At 51.0% G+C, this 14,722-nt stretch overlaps 1 protein-coding gene across 1 annotated transcript; it reads right to left on the bottom strand.

Moving 5' to 3' along the window:
- Window positions 1-5,517: 5,517 nt before the first annotated feature.
- On the bottom strand, window positions 5,518-9,620 carry LOC116943922 (uncharacterized). Its single transcript, XM_032957268.2, has one exon. It carries the CDS (start codon window positions 9,439-9,441, stop codon window positions 7,612-7,614), a length of 1,830 nt encoding a protein of 609 aa, XP_032813159.2. The 5' UTR covers window positions 9,442-9,620; the 3' UTR covers window positions 5,518-7,611.
- Window positions 9,621-14,722: the final 5,102 nt, after the last annotated feature.

The raw sequence follows: 14,722 nt of genomic DNA, 5'->3' as shown, positions 1-14,722 counted from the left end.
CACCGCTGGCGGCTGAGCGCGAGTCGGCAGAGCTCCATCTTACGTGGGGCTCTCAACGCCCTCGTCCGCTCGCATTGGGTGACGTTTGGCAACAGCGCCACCAACACCACCAACACCCTCCCAGGTCAACACGCGAACGTTCGGCCAACGTTGGCGTTTGGTCGCAGGCGTTGGACCGACGTTGGTGGAACGTCGGTCCCCAACGTCGCTTGATTATTGTAGGGGGCGGCTCTAACTGCCCCCCCCCCCACCACTGGATTGTCAACATTGTCACCAAGTAATCATTATCACAACAACAACAACAATGCTGATGAGACCCAGAAGGTCAAAACAAGTCCAGAGGTTTGGATCGCGTAAAATAAATTCTGCCGGATACTTTTAAGTGTGGAAAGCCACGTAGGCTGATAGGCGTAAGACATTAATTCATGATCAAACACATTGCTCAATAACAACCGCGTGCAATGAAAAGTAACAAAAAATTCAATGTATGTAAGAGGCGACGTTTCGGGGAATGGCCCTGCTTCATAGCACATGCCAGGGAGTGGATGATAAGAGACTGCGCTGGTTTACACCATGGGGCTTTCCTGAGAATTAACTTTTTAAACTTTGTTTTCCCGATTACCAATTGTTAATTGGCATGTGAAGTTACACTAATACCTATTGAATAACAAACATTTAAATAATCAAAACTCATGACTGAATAATCCACTAATTTACACGAAAAGTTAAATTATCAATGCCAGCAAAACTCCCAACCAGTTTCGACATTCAGTGCATCATCAGCAGCAGCAGAGTTGAAGCCTGACTGCTGCTGATGAGACACTTCAATATGGAAACCGGTTCGCAGTTTTTCTTGCACTCCCCAAAGGCCCGGGTTGGGGGGGTTGTGTAAATAAAAACTATACTTAAGACATATACCCGATGGTTTGTTATCTTTCGTAACATAACGTGGACCTTGTTATTTTTTTTGCGGATTAACGTGGGGGAGGGTCCCTTACAAACATGGCGGCTGATTAGCATGCAGCCTCATTGCGTCATCGTCAACAGCTGTGCGATTATCTTGACCAATGAGCGAGGGGATTTAGGACCACGTGGACAGCCTGGGCTGTTTTTGGTTTAAATGCCCCCTGGCCCATCTTAAGATTCCGAATTTCAATGTTTTCTGGTTTACAAATGTTATTTATTTGTATTTTAAATGCATTATTTTACTTACATAATACGTTCATTTGAAATAAAATATTTGTTATTTAAGTCCCAAAATTTCAGTCAGGGTCGGTGAAATTGTATACGATTTTGTAGTATAAATGGATATACAGTATGATTTTAAATCAACTAACGCATTAGGGGTATATATGGTATCTGGATGGGCGATGTTCACCTGCGAAGCCCATCAGGCCTTTCGGGGTGGATAAAGTAGTTATCACTTTGTTGAACTATGGAATGACTCGACCCCGTCATGTCAATGTGGACTTTCCACCACTAACCCAGAGCTATAATCCGTAATGTTTTTTTCCCCACGTGGTTAACGCACAGATCAACACGCACTGCACAGTGGCGTGTGCATGGCGTTTATTTGAAATTACTTCACATGCACAGCTCTTTTGTCATTCCACTGCTGGATGAGGATTTATTATGAGACCATACCTCACTACAATGGTCAGTGCGGGTTGATTGCGGCTGGAGGAGCATAGAAGTACAGCACAGTAATGTTGCAGAACTACTTCCCCCTCCTGCCCAGCACGGAGCCCCGCAAAAGACCTATGACAACCTCTTTGTGTTCAACACAGTGGTCACCCACCCAACCACGACCCAAGCTCAGCTTAGCATCTGAGATCTGACCAAATCAGGCACATTCCTGGTGATTTGGTGACAATTGGTCATTGTCCTTATGTGTCGTGTTTATGTAATAGCGTCATTATAACAGGATGTTAATATGTTCATGTAATTTACTTAACCGGGAAAGCCTCACCGAGTCTCAAGATGCACTTTTGGGAGGTGCCTGCTATTTAGGAATGTTTGGCCAATATCTGTCAAAACGATGAGAGAGTTGCGCACCACGTGTGATGAAATCGCGATGGTGTTTGTCAATGTGGACTTTCTACGGTCCGCACAGAACGGGTTCATGAACCCAACTGCTGTACTGCCATCTGGCCACCACCTCGCAGCAGCCGAGCTGGTTTGAGAATTTTACGAATTCCTCCGTGATCCACCAACACTTGCAGATATATGTATACATAACAAAGAGCCATATACAAAATAGAGATTAATTGATGAAGGCGAGAGTACAACATGAAAGCAAACGTGGTGGAGCCGTGGAATAGTGTGGTTCGTGCACTGCATTCTGAACTCAGACGTCGGAGTTTGATTTTTGACAACGGCTAACATCAGTGGCGAGTGATATATCAACCGGTCCTGCCCCCCCCCCTTTCACCAGCCCAGCGTGGTGAAGCTTTTTTTTCAGAAGGGCCTCGTCACCATGGCCCACACTGCATGGGGAGGCCTTCTTCAAACAGGGGATAGATCATGGCTATTTATTAGTTTAACACGTATCTCTATGAGTCTCTATGTATCTCTCTGTGTCTTTATGTATCTCTATGGGTCATTAGCATCCATAATACAGGTTTTTTGGGGTTTGATCGCGTAAATGTGTCGTTACACCCAGGACGTGCCACAGAACATGTTTACGTGGCAAACCTTACTAATTGGTTGTGTCGGGTGGTGGCGGGTTTAACGACACGTTTATATTTACGCGTTTCCCCCCCCCCACCTAAAAAAAGTATTATTGCTGATGATGATGCGGTGTATTCTAAAGTATTACTGACAAGAGAAATGGTACAAAAGTTGAGAAACAGGGAGAGATGCACGCTTACGCTTGGAATTACACCGAGACAGGAAGGAGAAACACGTGGGTTGCAGGACAAAACGCAAGTTAAAGAAATCACTCAAACTGTTGAGAAAAAAATGTAAATGGGCTTGGGCAGGACAAGTCGTGGCTATAGAAGGGATGATGGCGAATGACGACAAAGTGGTGGCCGAAGGAGAGAAGAGAGAGGACATTGACCGTGGAGACGGAGAAGCGATGAGATGAGCTCATGCACCAGGACGCGGTCGACTGTGGCATCGCAGGGCCTTGAGGGGTGACGACGCCGTGCCGAGGCTTTCATCCAGCAGTGGATAGACCATATCTCATGATGATTATAATGATTATAATGATGAACGTATACCGGCAGTAACGTGAAACTTGTTTTGGTAGTGTTTATTTAAATAGTTTCATTGACCAATTTCTTAACCCCTGAAAATTTCCTGAAACATGATGAACTGATGATGTACCATGTGTACGCAAAGATGATCTAATGTGTTTTTGTAACTATTGCAATGGCAAAGATTAAATATATTTCGACATGAATTACATTTATTTATGTCAACAATGCACAGTTTAAACTGTAAATCGGTAAGTGGTTAGCTCAAGTAGCTGTCACGTGTCAGTGTTAATCCACTGCTGGATGAGTGAGTGCCACCCTCCTCACGACACCCAGCATGCGGGTCGTGTGGGTTATTCGACTATACTTCACCATGCTGTGATCAGTGCGGGTCGGTGGTAGGGACAGCAGACGTAAAAGCATAGAAGTACAGTACAGATTTGTTTTGCACCGTCCTTCACGTCGCTCTGAAGCCTATAGCACCTGCTGGACACATGAACGAGCGTACATCCAGGCACTATCCAAACTCAAACCTGCTTAGTGTCTGAGATCTGATTAAATCGGGCACATTCCTATGATTATCCATATTGGGTCGACAAGACTATCGCCGTTATGTGGAAATGCAAGTGTCTAAGAAAATATATACTGAACCCTGCCATATTAATGTGGAATGTCCACCACTGGCGCAGACCTTGTCAATAAGGGTGAGTGGTGGTGCCTGAGGTCCCACACCGTGCGACGAACCAAGGTACCTGAGATTTTGATTCCTCACTACGCCCAACGTCAGTGGCGAGTGACATCTGAACCTGGCCTGCCTTTATTGACCACCCTGGTGAAGTATAGTCACATAAATCGACGAGGGCACGGAAGTGGCTATGTTAATGCGAGATTAGCATGATGTTAATGTGAGAAATTAGAGGGCACGGAAGTGGCTATATTAATGAGAGATTAGCATGATGTTAATGTGAGAAATTAGAGGGCACGGAAGTGGCTATGTTAATGTGAGAGATTAGCATGATGTTAATGTGAGAAATTAGAGGGAATGGAGGTGGCTACGTTAATGAGAGATTAGCATGATGTTAATGTGAGAAATTAGAGGGCACGGAAGTGGCTATGTTAATTTGAGAGATTAGCATGATGTTAATGTGAGAAATTAGAGGGCACGGAAGTGGCTGTTAATGAGATTAACATGTTAATGTGAGAAATTAGAGGGCACGGGAGTGGCTATGTTAGTGAGAGATTAGCATGATGTTAATGTGAGAAAATAGAGGTCACGGAAGTGGCTATGTTAAAGATAGATTAGCATATTATCGTGAGAAATTAGAGGGCATGGAAGTGGCTATGTTAATGTGAGAGATTAGCATGATGTTAATTTGAGAAATTAGAGGGAATGGAAGTGGCTATGTTAATGAGAGATTAGCATGTTAATGTGAGAAAATAGAGGGCACGGGAGTGGCTATGTTAATGATAGATTAGCATATTAACGTGAGAAATTAGAGGGCATGGAAGTGGCTATGTTAATGTGAGAGATTAGCATGATGTTAATGTGAGAAATTAGAGGGCATGGAAGTGGCTATGTTAATGTGAGAGATTAGCATGATGTTAATGTGAGAAATTAGAGGGAATGGAAGTGGCTATGTTAATGAGAGATTAGCATGATGTTAATGTGAGAAATTAGAGGGAATGGAAGTGGCTATGTTAATGAGAGATTAGCATGATGTTAATGTGAGAAATTAGAGGGCATGGAAGTGGCTATGTTAATGTGAGAGATTAGCATGATGTTAATGTGAGAAATTAGAGGGAATGGAAGTGGCTATGTTAAAGCGAGATATTAGCATGATGTTAATGTGAGAAATTAGAGGGCACGGAAGTGGCTATGTTAATGTGAGAGATTAGCATGTTAATGAGAATTTTATTTTGTTTTATTTTTATTATTTTATTTCCATTCTACGTGACTTTACCGAAAGAACCAAGAAGTTGCGAAATAATTTCAACAGACGTACAGAACACACACCACAACATTTAGAGACATACCATTCTGACATAAGAAACATGGGACACGTCACGGCGAGAAGTTATGTTGGCCAGTGGTCAAGAATAAATGACGGGGGCGACAACCACGGAATGTAACGCGCCCAAGATCCGGACGCCCCATCGAGGAGATGGAGCAGCAAAACAAAAACATCTGGTGTGCAAAAGTGCTACGTTGGGACTGTTGTGTCGCAGAACCGTGAGAGGTAGCGACGGCGTGTCAAGGAAGGTCTTCATCCAGCAGTTGATTGATCACGACACACAACAGGAAGAGGGGGGAGCGGGGTTTCATAATTTCACACGAAATTTTTATTTTGGAAAAAAAAAGAACCGAGATAATTTGGGATGGGGGAGGGGTATTGGGCTCTAAATGGGCTGGCACAGATCACGGGACTGTGTAAACACTCACACACACACACTCCTCTCCCCATCATCTCCACCTTGACACAAACACGCAGGACCCCCCCCCCCCCGGACACATTTCAACGAGTCACGTTTGTACACGTGTAGCTTTAAGACTCCCCAAAATGCAACGTACGCCCTTGTATATACACACAACGCTGCCTCCCCCCCCTCCCCACTTTCACAAACCTACTCTGACAAGCGTGAAGTATGGTACAAAAAAACACATGCCTTGCATGCGGCGTAGTACTCATCCAGCAGTGAATTGAAAATGGCTGGAATTTATTTTTGTTATAGGCTGCTACGCTGTGGGCAGCAGAGGGCAGTGCATCGAACTCCACTGTTGGATTCTGCTTCCATGGACTATGCTCTCCCCACACGCCTTCAAACGACCTTCCAATGACCAGCAAGCATTAAGTTTAAACCAAATAAGCACCCACCTCCCCTCCCACACGACCCATCCCTGCGTGGGGACGCCTTCATCCAGCAGTGGATTGATTTTTTTTTAAAGGGCTGTACGGTAACACGTACTGCGCTACAGCTCGTAGAGAATAAGAAACGCAACATACTGCACACACAATAGTATACAGTACTGTATAGTAAATACAGTACACGAATGTGTATAGTACACGCGGATATATGGGTGGGCGACTGAAACCAATCATTCGACACTGGAGGGGGTCGATAAAATAAACACCATTTTTTTAATCGTAGTGGTTGTCCAAATGTGGCCGATTCCCGCCATTGGAATGTGGAATTTCCATACATTTAAGACCAATAAGAGATGCATTGGGTGCAGAGCGGTGGCGCAGTGATTTGCGTCGCTCCCCTATGTACTCCGCAACATAGGTTCGAGTCCCGAACCATCAGTAGCGAAGTTGAACTGGATTCAAAGCCGTAACACCACCTCGGCCCTTTAAACCAATCAGCCCTTTACCGACCAGCCCGGTGAAGTATTAAGTCAATCCCCACGATCGACACGGCGTAAACATTTAACTCATCCAGCAGTGGATGGAACAAGGGGCTGTGGATATACAACACGTGTACTATACAAACTTGACGGGGTACTCAAACATTGTAATCGACATCAGGCGTCGCAAACACCCAACTTTTAATTCTCGCTCAACGCTACGTAAACAAGTTACCGTATTCTCCGGATTATAGAACATCTCTAGGAATACACATGAAAAGATGGATCCCAAACGTTGTGTCCCCGTTGCCACGAGTGAAATTACAAATCGAATTCAACACAAGTACCGGATTTACAAGACGTACCGCCAACGCTTATCTTTAAAATACAAAGGGGGTGTTGGTGGTGGATGAGTGGCAAGTGCGTCCTATAATCTAGAGAATAGGGCAGAACCCATCCAAGTCTCCTGCTCAATTGGCACATGTTTTAAGATATTTTAAAACGCCCCTAAGCGCGACCTACAATTGTTGTATTCAAAACGAGCAAATGTATAAATGGTTATTCTCACGACTTTTTGACCATCCCCCCCGCCCACCGTTGCCAAGTCGCCGTGGTGCGTAAACTGCACGGGTGCGTAACGAAAATAGAAAACGTTATTAGACGAAACATTACGACAAAAACAAGACGCGCGTTCGTTTTTGGGGATTGCGACACTCCGCCCCCAAACGTTCATCCATCCCGCGGCTTCTGATCTCCCCACCCCCCACCGAACCCACAGGTCACCCTTACCACAAGGGGCGGTCACACAATGACCCAATGCCCTCTTGACCCACCGACTCCACGAGTCCGGCGACTTTTTGTTTTCTGGCAGAAACTTGGGCGCGAGAGACAGAGAGGGGTCGGTCCGTCGGTCCGTCGTCTCGCGTCTCGTCTGCTCAGCAGCTGCGGGATCCGGAGGTGTGGAAATGATTGCGCCGCTGCCGTGGTGGTGGTGGTGGCGGCATCAGCGGTTTTGGCCACGGTGACATCTCGATCTTGACCGATTGACCCCCCCTACCCCCCCGGGAACTACGCCATCTGGGCCTCTGTGCCGAGTCCCGTGCCCGTGAGTTGCACGAGCAACTCGTGTTGCCGGTTGAGTTTCGCGTTGTCGGCTCGCAGCCTCTGTAGTTCGTTCTCCAGCTGCACGATGCGATGGACTTCCGACGATCCCTGGGTCCAGCAGGTGACCTGCGGGTGGGGCAAGGTCGTGCTGGTGCTGGGACCCCCGTGTCCACCGCAATCGTCTCGTCCAGCGGCGAGGTCTGCACCGCCTCCAAGATGCTCTGCGTGGCCGTCACCTCTACGGCCACCGCTTCCTTCTGCTCCACTGGCGACATCTCGCCGAACACCACCACCGCTACCACCACCACCATCGCCTCCATCACCACCATCGCCTCCATCACCACCATCGCCTCCATCACCACCATCGCCTCCATCACCACCACCGCTACCACCACCACCATCGCCTCCATCACCACCTCCATGAATACCGCCACCACCATCGCCTCCATCACCACCACCTGGGGCCTCCTCTCCATTCCCAGCTCCTCTGCCATCGGGATCGCCACCACTGCCGTGACCTCCTTCAATACCACCCTCCCCTTCTTCTCCTCCTCCCCCCTCTCCACCACCACCTCCTCCTCCTCCTCCATCCTGCACGCCCTCCATGCGCAGCCTCAGCAGCGCGTTCTCCTCCTGCAGACGCGATAGGCACTTCTCCAGCTCCAGGTACTCCTGCAGCAGCTCGCGCTTGCTCATTGCGTTCAGGCTCTCGGTGTGATATCGCTCGTACGTCTCGAAGAAGTCCCTCAGCAAGAAGTCCCCACCACCACCACCACCACCTCCTCCTCCTCCCCCGTCCGAGGCTCCGCTGTGGGGCGCGTCGTCCCCACCTGCCCAGGCGCCCCCGCCCTCGTCCCCGGAGCAGCCGCCGCCGCCGCTGTCACTGCTGCTGCTGCTGAGGGTAGCGGGGGCGTCTCCCGAGCTTTCGTCTTCCGTCTTGCAAGACGATGAGCGGCGGCGGCGGCGACGGCGGTGATAGCCGCCGTGGTGGTGGTGGTGGTGTCCGGGGCAGCTGGGCGGCGGCTTCAGGTCGGGCTCGCCGAGGTCGTGCTCCTCCATGAGGAACTGCGTGGTGTTGTAGGGAGCCACGGGGAACCCCTTCGCCTCCATCTCGGCGCGGATTCGTGCGGCGCGGCGCGCGTCTCTCTCCTCGAGCTGTCGCTTCTCGTCCCACGACAGCTTCGTGTAGGGCTTCCAGCGGCGTGCGCGCTTCTGCCTCGACGGCCTCCTACGGTGCCGCTTGCCACCACCGCCTCGGCCCTGATGATGCTGCTGCTGCTGCTGCGGTCGCTTTGGTCCGGAATCTCGTCCAAAGTCTTGACCTTGGATTTTCAGCGGATCGGAGTCCACGGTGTGGGGATGCTGCTGATGTTGATGAGCTTGCGGCTGCTGCTGCTGTTCAAATTCCTGCTGCTCCTGCGTTTCGCTTTGCTTGTGACGATGCTGGTGCTCAAGCTGCTGCTGCTGAGGATGTTGAAGTGCACGTCGTTTGTTCTGCTGACCATCTTCCAACGGATGCTGCCGTTGCTGGGACCTGTTCTTTAAATTCTTAGCGTCCACGTGCCGTCCGTCAACAACGATCGCCTGCATGGCTTGCAGCCCAGACTCGCCCCCTGCCGCCGCCGCCGCTGCCGCCGCTGCTGCTGCGACCGCTGTTACCGTTGCCGTTACGGTTGCGCCGACCGCCGCTGCCATGGCCCGGTGCCCCGAGGGCGCTTTGCCGCTGGGGCAATGGAACTGATGCGCATCCTCTCGCCACGGAGCCGCTCGGCCGGGCGAGCAAGCGTCGCCCATGACGGGCGGTTTTTGCTCGGGCTCGAGGCGTTTGTTTACAAAATGTCAAATCGGGAGACGAGCAAGGGGGGTGGGGGGTGCGTGGGGGGGTTGTTGTGAGGGAGAGCAGTGGGAAAGCGGAAGGCCACGCGGAGCGACCCGAGGCGTGGCGGGTGGACACGCCTTCTGAGGGCGGCGCTGCGGACGGGGAACTTTTATAGGCGAGCTCTGTATCCATCCGCCGCCTGCTCACTTTGGCACAGTCCATTTGCACTCAAATGCGCGGGGGGGGGGTTTCTGCGAGATGGTTCGGCGTTTGCAGCGGAGCGTTAACGGAAAAGGCGGCGCGTACCAACTAGCCTCAGTTGTCTGGGGGGTGCCGGGGGGGGTGCTGGGGGGGGTGCTGGGGGGGGTGCTGGGGGGGTGCTGGGGGGGTGCTGGGGGGGTGCTGGGGGGGTGCTGGGGGGGGGGGTGCTGGGGGGGGGTGCTGGGGGGGGGGGTGCTGGGGGGGGGTGCTGGGGGGGGGGGTGCTGGGGGGGTGATGTCGAAGTTGGTTCGCGGTGTGAATGAGGCTGCGTTGGCACCTTTCAACCGGCGAGGCTGGTACGCAGAGTTCACCAAATGTCTCATCAACCCAGCACAGCAGCGTGAGCCAAGTGTGGTCAGAAACATAAATATGGGGATGACCGAAAACAATCATTCGTCCAGCAGTTGATTTGGGAACTTTTAATTTAAAAAAGATGATGACGAATACTGTAAAGTATCATCGTTTGGCATGGTCTATCCGCTGTTGGATGAGGGCCTCTTCACGGCGTTCTAAACCGGACACGGTGCGGCGATGGCACCATCCGTCTATCGGACCAGTACGTGAGTTTAGTTTTTATTGAAGTCTTTCAAAGTTGATTTTGGTTTGACGAGATGATCTGGGCACTTCCACATCCGCGCTGGGCGTCTTCCTCCTTTGGCTGCCATTCCGTGGCTCGTCTCGTCCAGGGGCCCATCAATCACCTTCATCACCATCACCTTCCCCATCATCACCTTCCCCATCATCCCCTATCCCATCATCACCTACCCCATCATCATCCCATCATCACCTACCCCATCAATACCTTCCTCATCATCACCCCATCATCACCTACCCCATCAACACCTTCCCCATCATCCCCTACCCCATCATCCCCTACCCCATCATCACCCCATCATCACCTTCCCCATCAACACCTTCCCCATCAACACCTTCCCCATCATCATCTACCCATCAACAACCCATCAACACCCCATAAACACCTTCCCCATCATCACCTACCCCATCATCCCCTACCGCATCATCCCCTACCCCATCGACACCTTCACCATCATCACCTTCCCCATCATCCCCTACTCCATCATCACCTACCCCATCAACACCTTCCCCATCATCACCCCACCATCACCCCATCGACACCTTCACCATCATCACCTTCCCCATCATCACCTTCCCCATCATCACCTGCCCCATCATCACCTTCACCATCAACACCTTCCCTATCATCCCCTACCCCATCATCACCCCATCATCACCTACCCCATCATCACCTTCCCCATCAACACCTTCCCCATCATCCCCTACCCCATCAACACCTTCCCCATCATCACCCCATCATCACCTTCCCCATCATCATCCCATCACAACCTTCCCCATCATCACCTTCCCCATCATGCCCTATCCCATCAACACTTTCACCATCATCACCTTCCCCATCATCACCCAATCGTCACCTTCACCATCAACACCTTCCCCATCATCACCTCATCACCACCGACCCCATCAACACCTTCCCCATCATCCCCTACCCCATCATCCCCTACCCCATCATCCCCTACCCCATCAACACCTTCACCATCATCACCTTCCCCATCATCCCCTACCCCATCATCACGTACCCCATCAACACCTTCCCCATCATCACCTTCCCCATCATCACCTTCCCCATCATCCCCTATCCCATCATCACCTACCCCATCATCACCTACCCCATCAACACCTTCCCCATCATCACCCCATCATCACCTACCCCATCAACGCCTTCCCCATCATCCCCTACCCCATCATCGCCTACCCCATCATCCCCTTCCCCATCAACACCTTCACCATCATCACCTTCCCCATCATCCCCTATCCCATCATCACCTACCCCATTATCATCCCATTATCACCTACCCCATCAATACCTTCCCCATCATCGCCCCATCATCACCTACCCCAATAACACCTTCCACATTTTCCCCTACCCCATCATCCCCTACCCCATCATCCCCTGCCCCATCAACACATTCCCCATCATCACCTTCCCCATCATCACCTTCCCCATCATCCCCTATCCCATCATCACCTACCCCATCATCACCCCATCAACACCTACCCCATCAACACCTTCCCCATCATCCCCTACCCCATCATCCCCTACCCGATCATCCCCTACCCCATCAACACCTTCACCATCATCACCTTCCCCATCATCCCCTACCCCATCGTCACCTACCCCATCAACACCTTCCCCATCATCACCTTCCCCATCATCACCCCATCATCACCTACCCCATCATCACCTTCCCCATCATCACCCCATCATCACCTTCCCCATCATCACCTACCCCATCATCACCTTCACCATCATCCCCTACCCCATCATCACCACATCATCGCCTACCCCATCATCACCTACCCCATCAACACCTTCCTCATCATCACCTACCCCATCATCCCCTACCCCATCAACACCTTCCCCAACATCACCCCATCATCACCTTCCCCATCATCACCCAATCACAACCTTCCCCATCATCACCTTCCCCATCATCACCCAATCAACACCTTCACCATCAACACCTTCCCCATCATCACCTCATCATCACCTACCCCATCAACACCTTCCCCATCATCCCCTACCCCATCATCCCCTACCCCATCATCCCCTACCCCAACAACACCTTCCCCATCATCACCTTCCCCATCATCACCTTCCCCATCATCCCCTATCCCATCATCACCTACCTCATCATCACCTACCCCATTATCACCTTCACCACCAACACCTTCCCCATCATCACCTTCCCCATCATTCCCTACCCCATCATCACCCCATCATCACCTACCCCATCATCACCTACCCCATCATCACCTTCACCATCATCACCTACCCCATCATCACCTTCACCATCAACACCTTCCCCATCATCACCTTCCCCATCATCCCCTATCCCATCATCACCTACCCCATCATCACCTACCCCATCAACACCTTCCCCATCATCACCTTCCCCATCATCCCCTATCCCATCATCACCTACCCCATCATCACCTACCCCATCAACACCTTCCCCATCATCACCCCATCATCACCTACCCCATCAACGCCTTCCCCATCATCACCTACCCCATCATTGCCTACCCCATCATCCCCTTCCCCATCAACACTTTCACCATCATCCCCTATCCCATCATCACCTACCCCATCATCATCCCATTATCACCTACCCCATCAATACCTTCCCCATCATCACCCCATCATCACCTAACCCCATCAACACCTTCCCCATCATCCCCTACCCCATCATCCCCTACCCGATCATCCCCTACCCCATCAACACCATCATCATCTTCCCCATCTTCCCCTACCCCATCAACACCTTCCGCATCATCACCTTCCCCATCATCACCCCATCATCACCTACCCCATCATCACCTTCCCCATCATCACCCCATCATCACCTTCCCCATCATCACCTACCCCATCATCACCTTCACCATCAACACCTTCCCCATCATCACCTTCCCCATCATCCCCTACCCCTAAATCACCCTATCATCACCTACCCCATCATCACCTTCCCCATCATCACCTTCCCACCATCACCTACCCCATCATCACCTACCCCATCATCACCTACCCCATCAACACCTTCCCCATCATCACACCATCATCACCTACCCCATCATCATCCCATTATCACCTACCCCATCAATACCTTCCCCATCATCACCCCATTATCACCTACCCTATCAAAACCTTCCCCATCATCCCCTACCCCATCATCTCTTACCCCATCATCCGCTACCCCATCAACACCTTCACCATCATCACCTTCCCCATCATCCCCTACCCCATCAACACCTTCCCCATCATCACCCCATCATCACCTTCCCCATCATCACCCCATCACAACCTTCGCCATCATCACCTTCCCCATCATCACCCAATCATCACCTTCACCATCATCACCTTCCCCATCATCAACTTCCCCATCATCCCCTATCCCATCATCACCTACCTCATCATCACCTACCCCATCATCACCTTCACCACCAACACCTTCCCCATCATCACCTTCCCCATCATTCCCTACCCCATCATCACCCCATCATCACCTACCCCATCATCACCTACCCCATCATCACCTTCACCATCAACACCTTCCCCATCATCTCCTACCCCATCACCACCCCATCATCACCTACCCCATCACCACCTTCCCCATCATCACCTTCCCCATCATCCCCTATTCCATCATCACCTACCCCATCATCACCTACCCCATCAACACCTTCCCCATCATCACCCCATCATCACCTACTCCATCAACGCCTTCCCCATCATCACCTACCCCATCATTGCCTACCCCATCATCCCCTTCCCCATCAACAGCTTCACCATCATCACCTTCCCCATCATCCCCTATCCCATCATCACCTACCCCATCATCATCCCATTATCACCTACCCCATCAACACCTTCCCCATCATCCCCTACCCCATCATCCCCTACCCGATCATCCCCTACCCCATCAACACCTTCACCATCATCATCTTCCCCATCTTCTCCTACCCCATCAACACCTTCCCCATCATCACTACATCATCACCTACCCCATCACCACCTTCCCCATCATCACCCCATCATCACCTTCCCCATCATCACCTACCCCATCATCACCTTCACCATCAACACCTTCCCCATCATCACCTTCCCCATCATCCCCTACCCCTAAATCACCCCATCATCACCTACCTCATCATCACCTTCCCCATCATCACCTTCCCACCATCACCTACCCCATCATCACCTACCCCATCATCACCTACCCCATCAACACCTTCTCCATCATCACCCCATCATCACCTACCCCATCATCATCCCATTATCACCTACCCCATCAATACCTTCCCCATCATCACCCCATCATCACCTACCCCATCAACACCTTCCCCATCATCCCCTACCCCATCATCTCTTACCCCATCATCCCCTACCCCATCAACACC

Source organism: Petromyzon marinus, chromosome 19 (genome assembly GCF_048934315.1).
Source record: "Petromyzon marinus isolate PM22_M1 ecotype Great Lakes invasive population chromosome 19, UKy_Petmar_22M1.pri1.0, whole genome shotgun sequence".
Classification (NCBI taxonomy): Eukaryota; Metazoa; Chordata; class Hyperoartia; order Petromyzontiformes; family Petromyzontidae; genus Petromyzon; species Petromyzon marinus.
The sequence above is the reverse complement of the archived record's forward strand: the minus strand, read 5'-3'. Positions and strand labels throughout refer to the sequence as shown.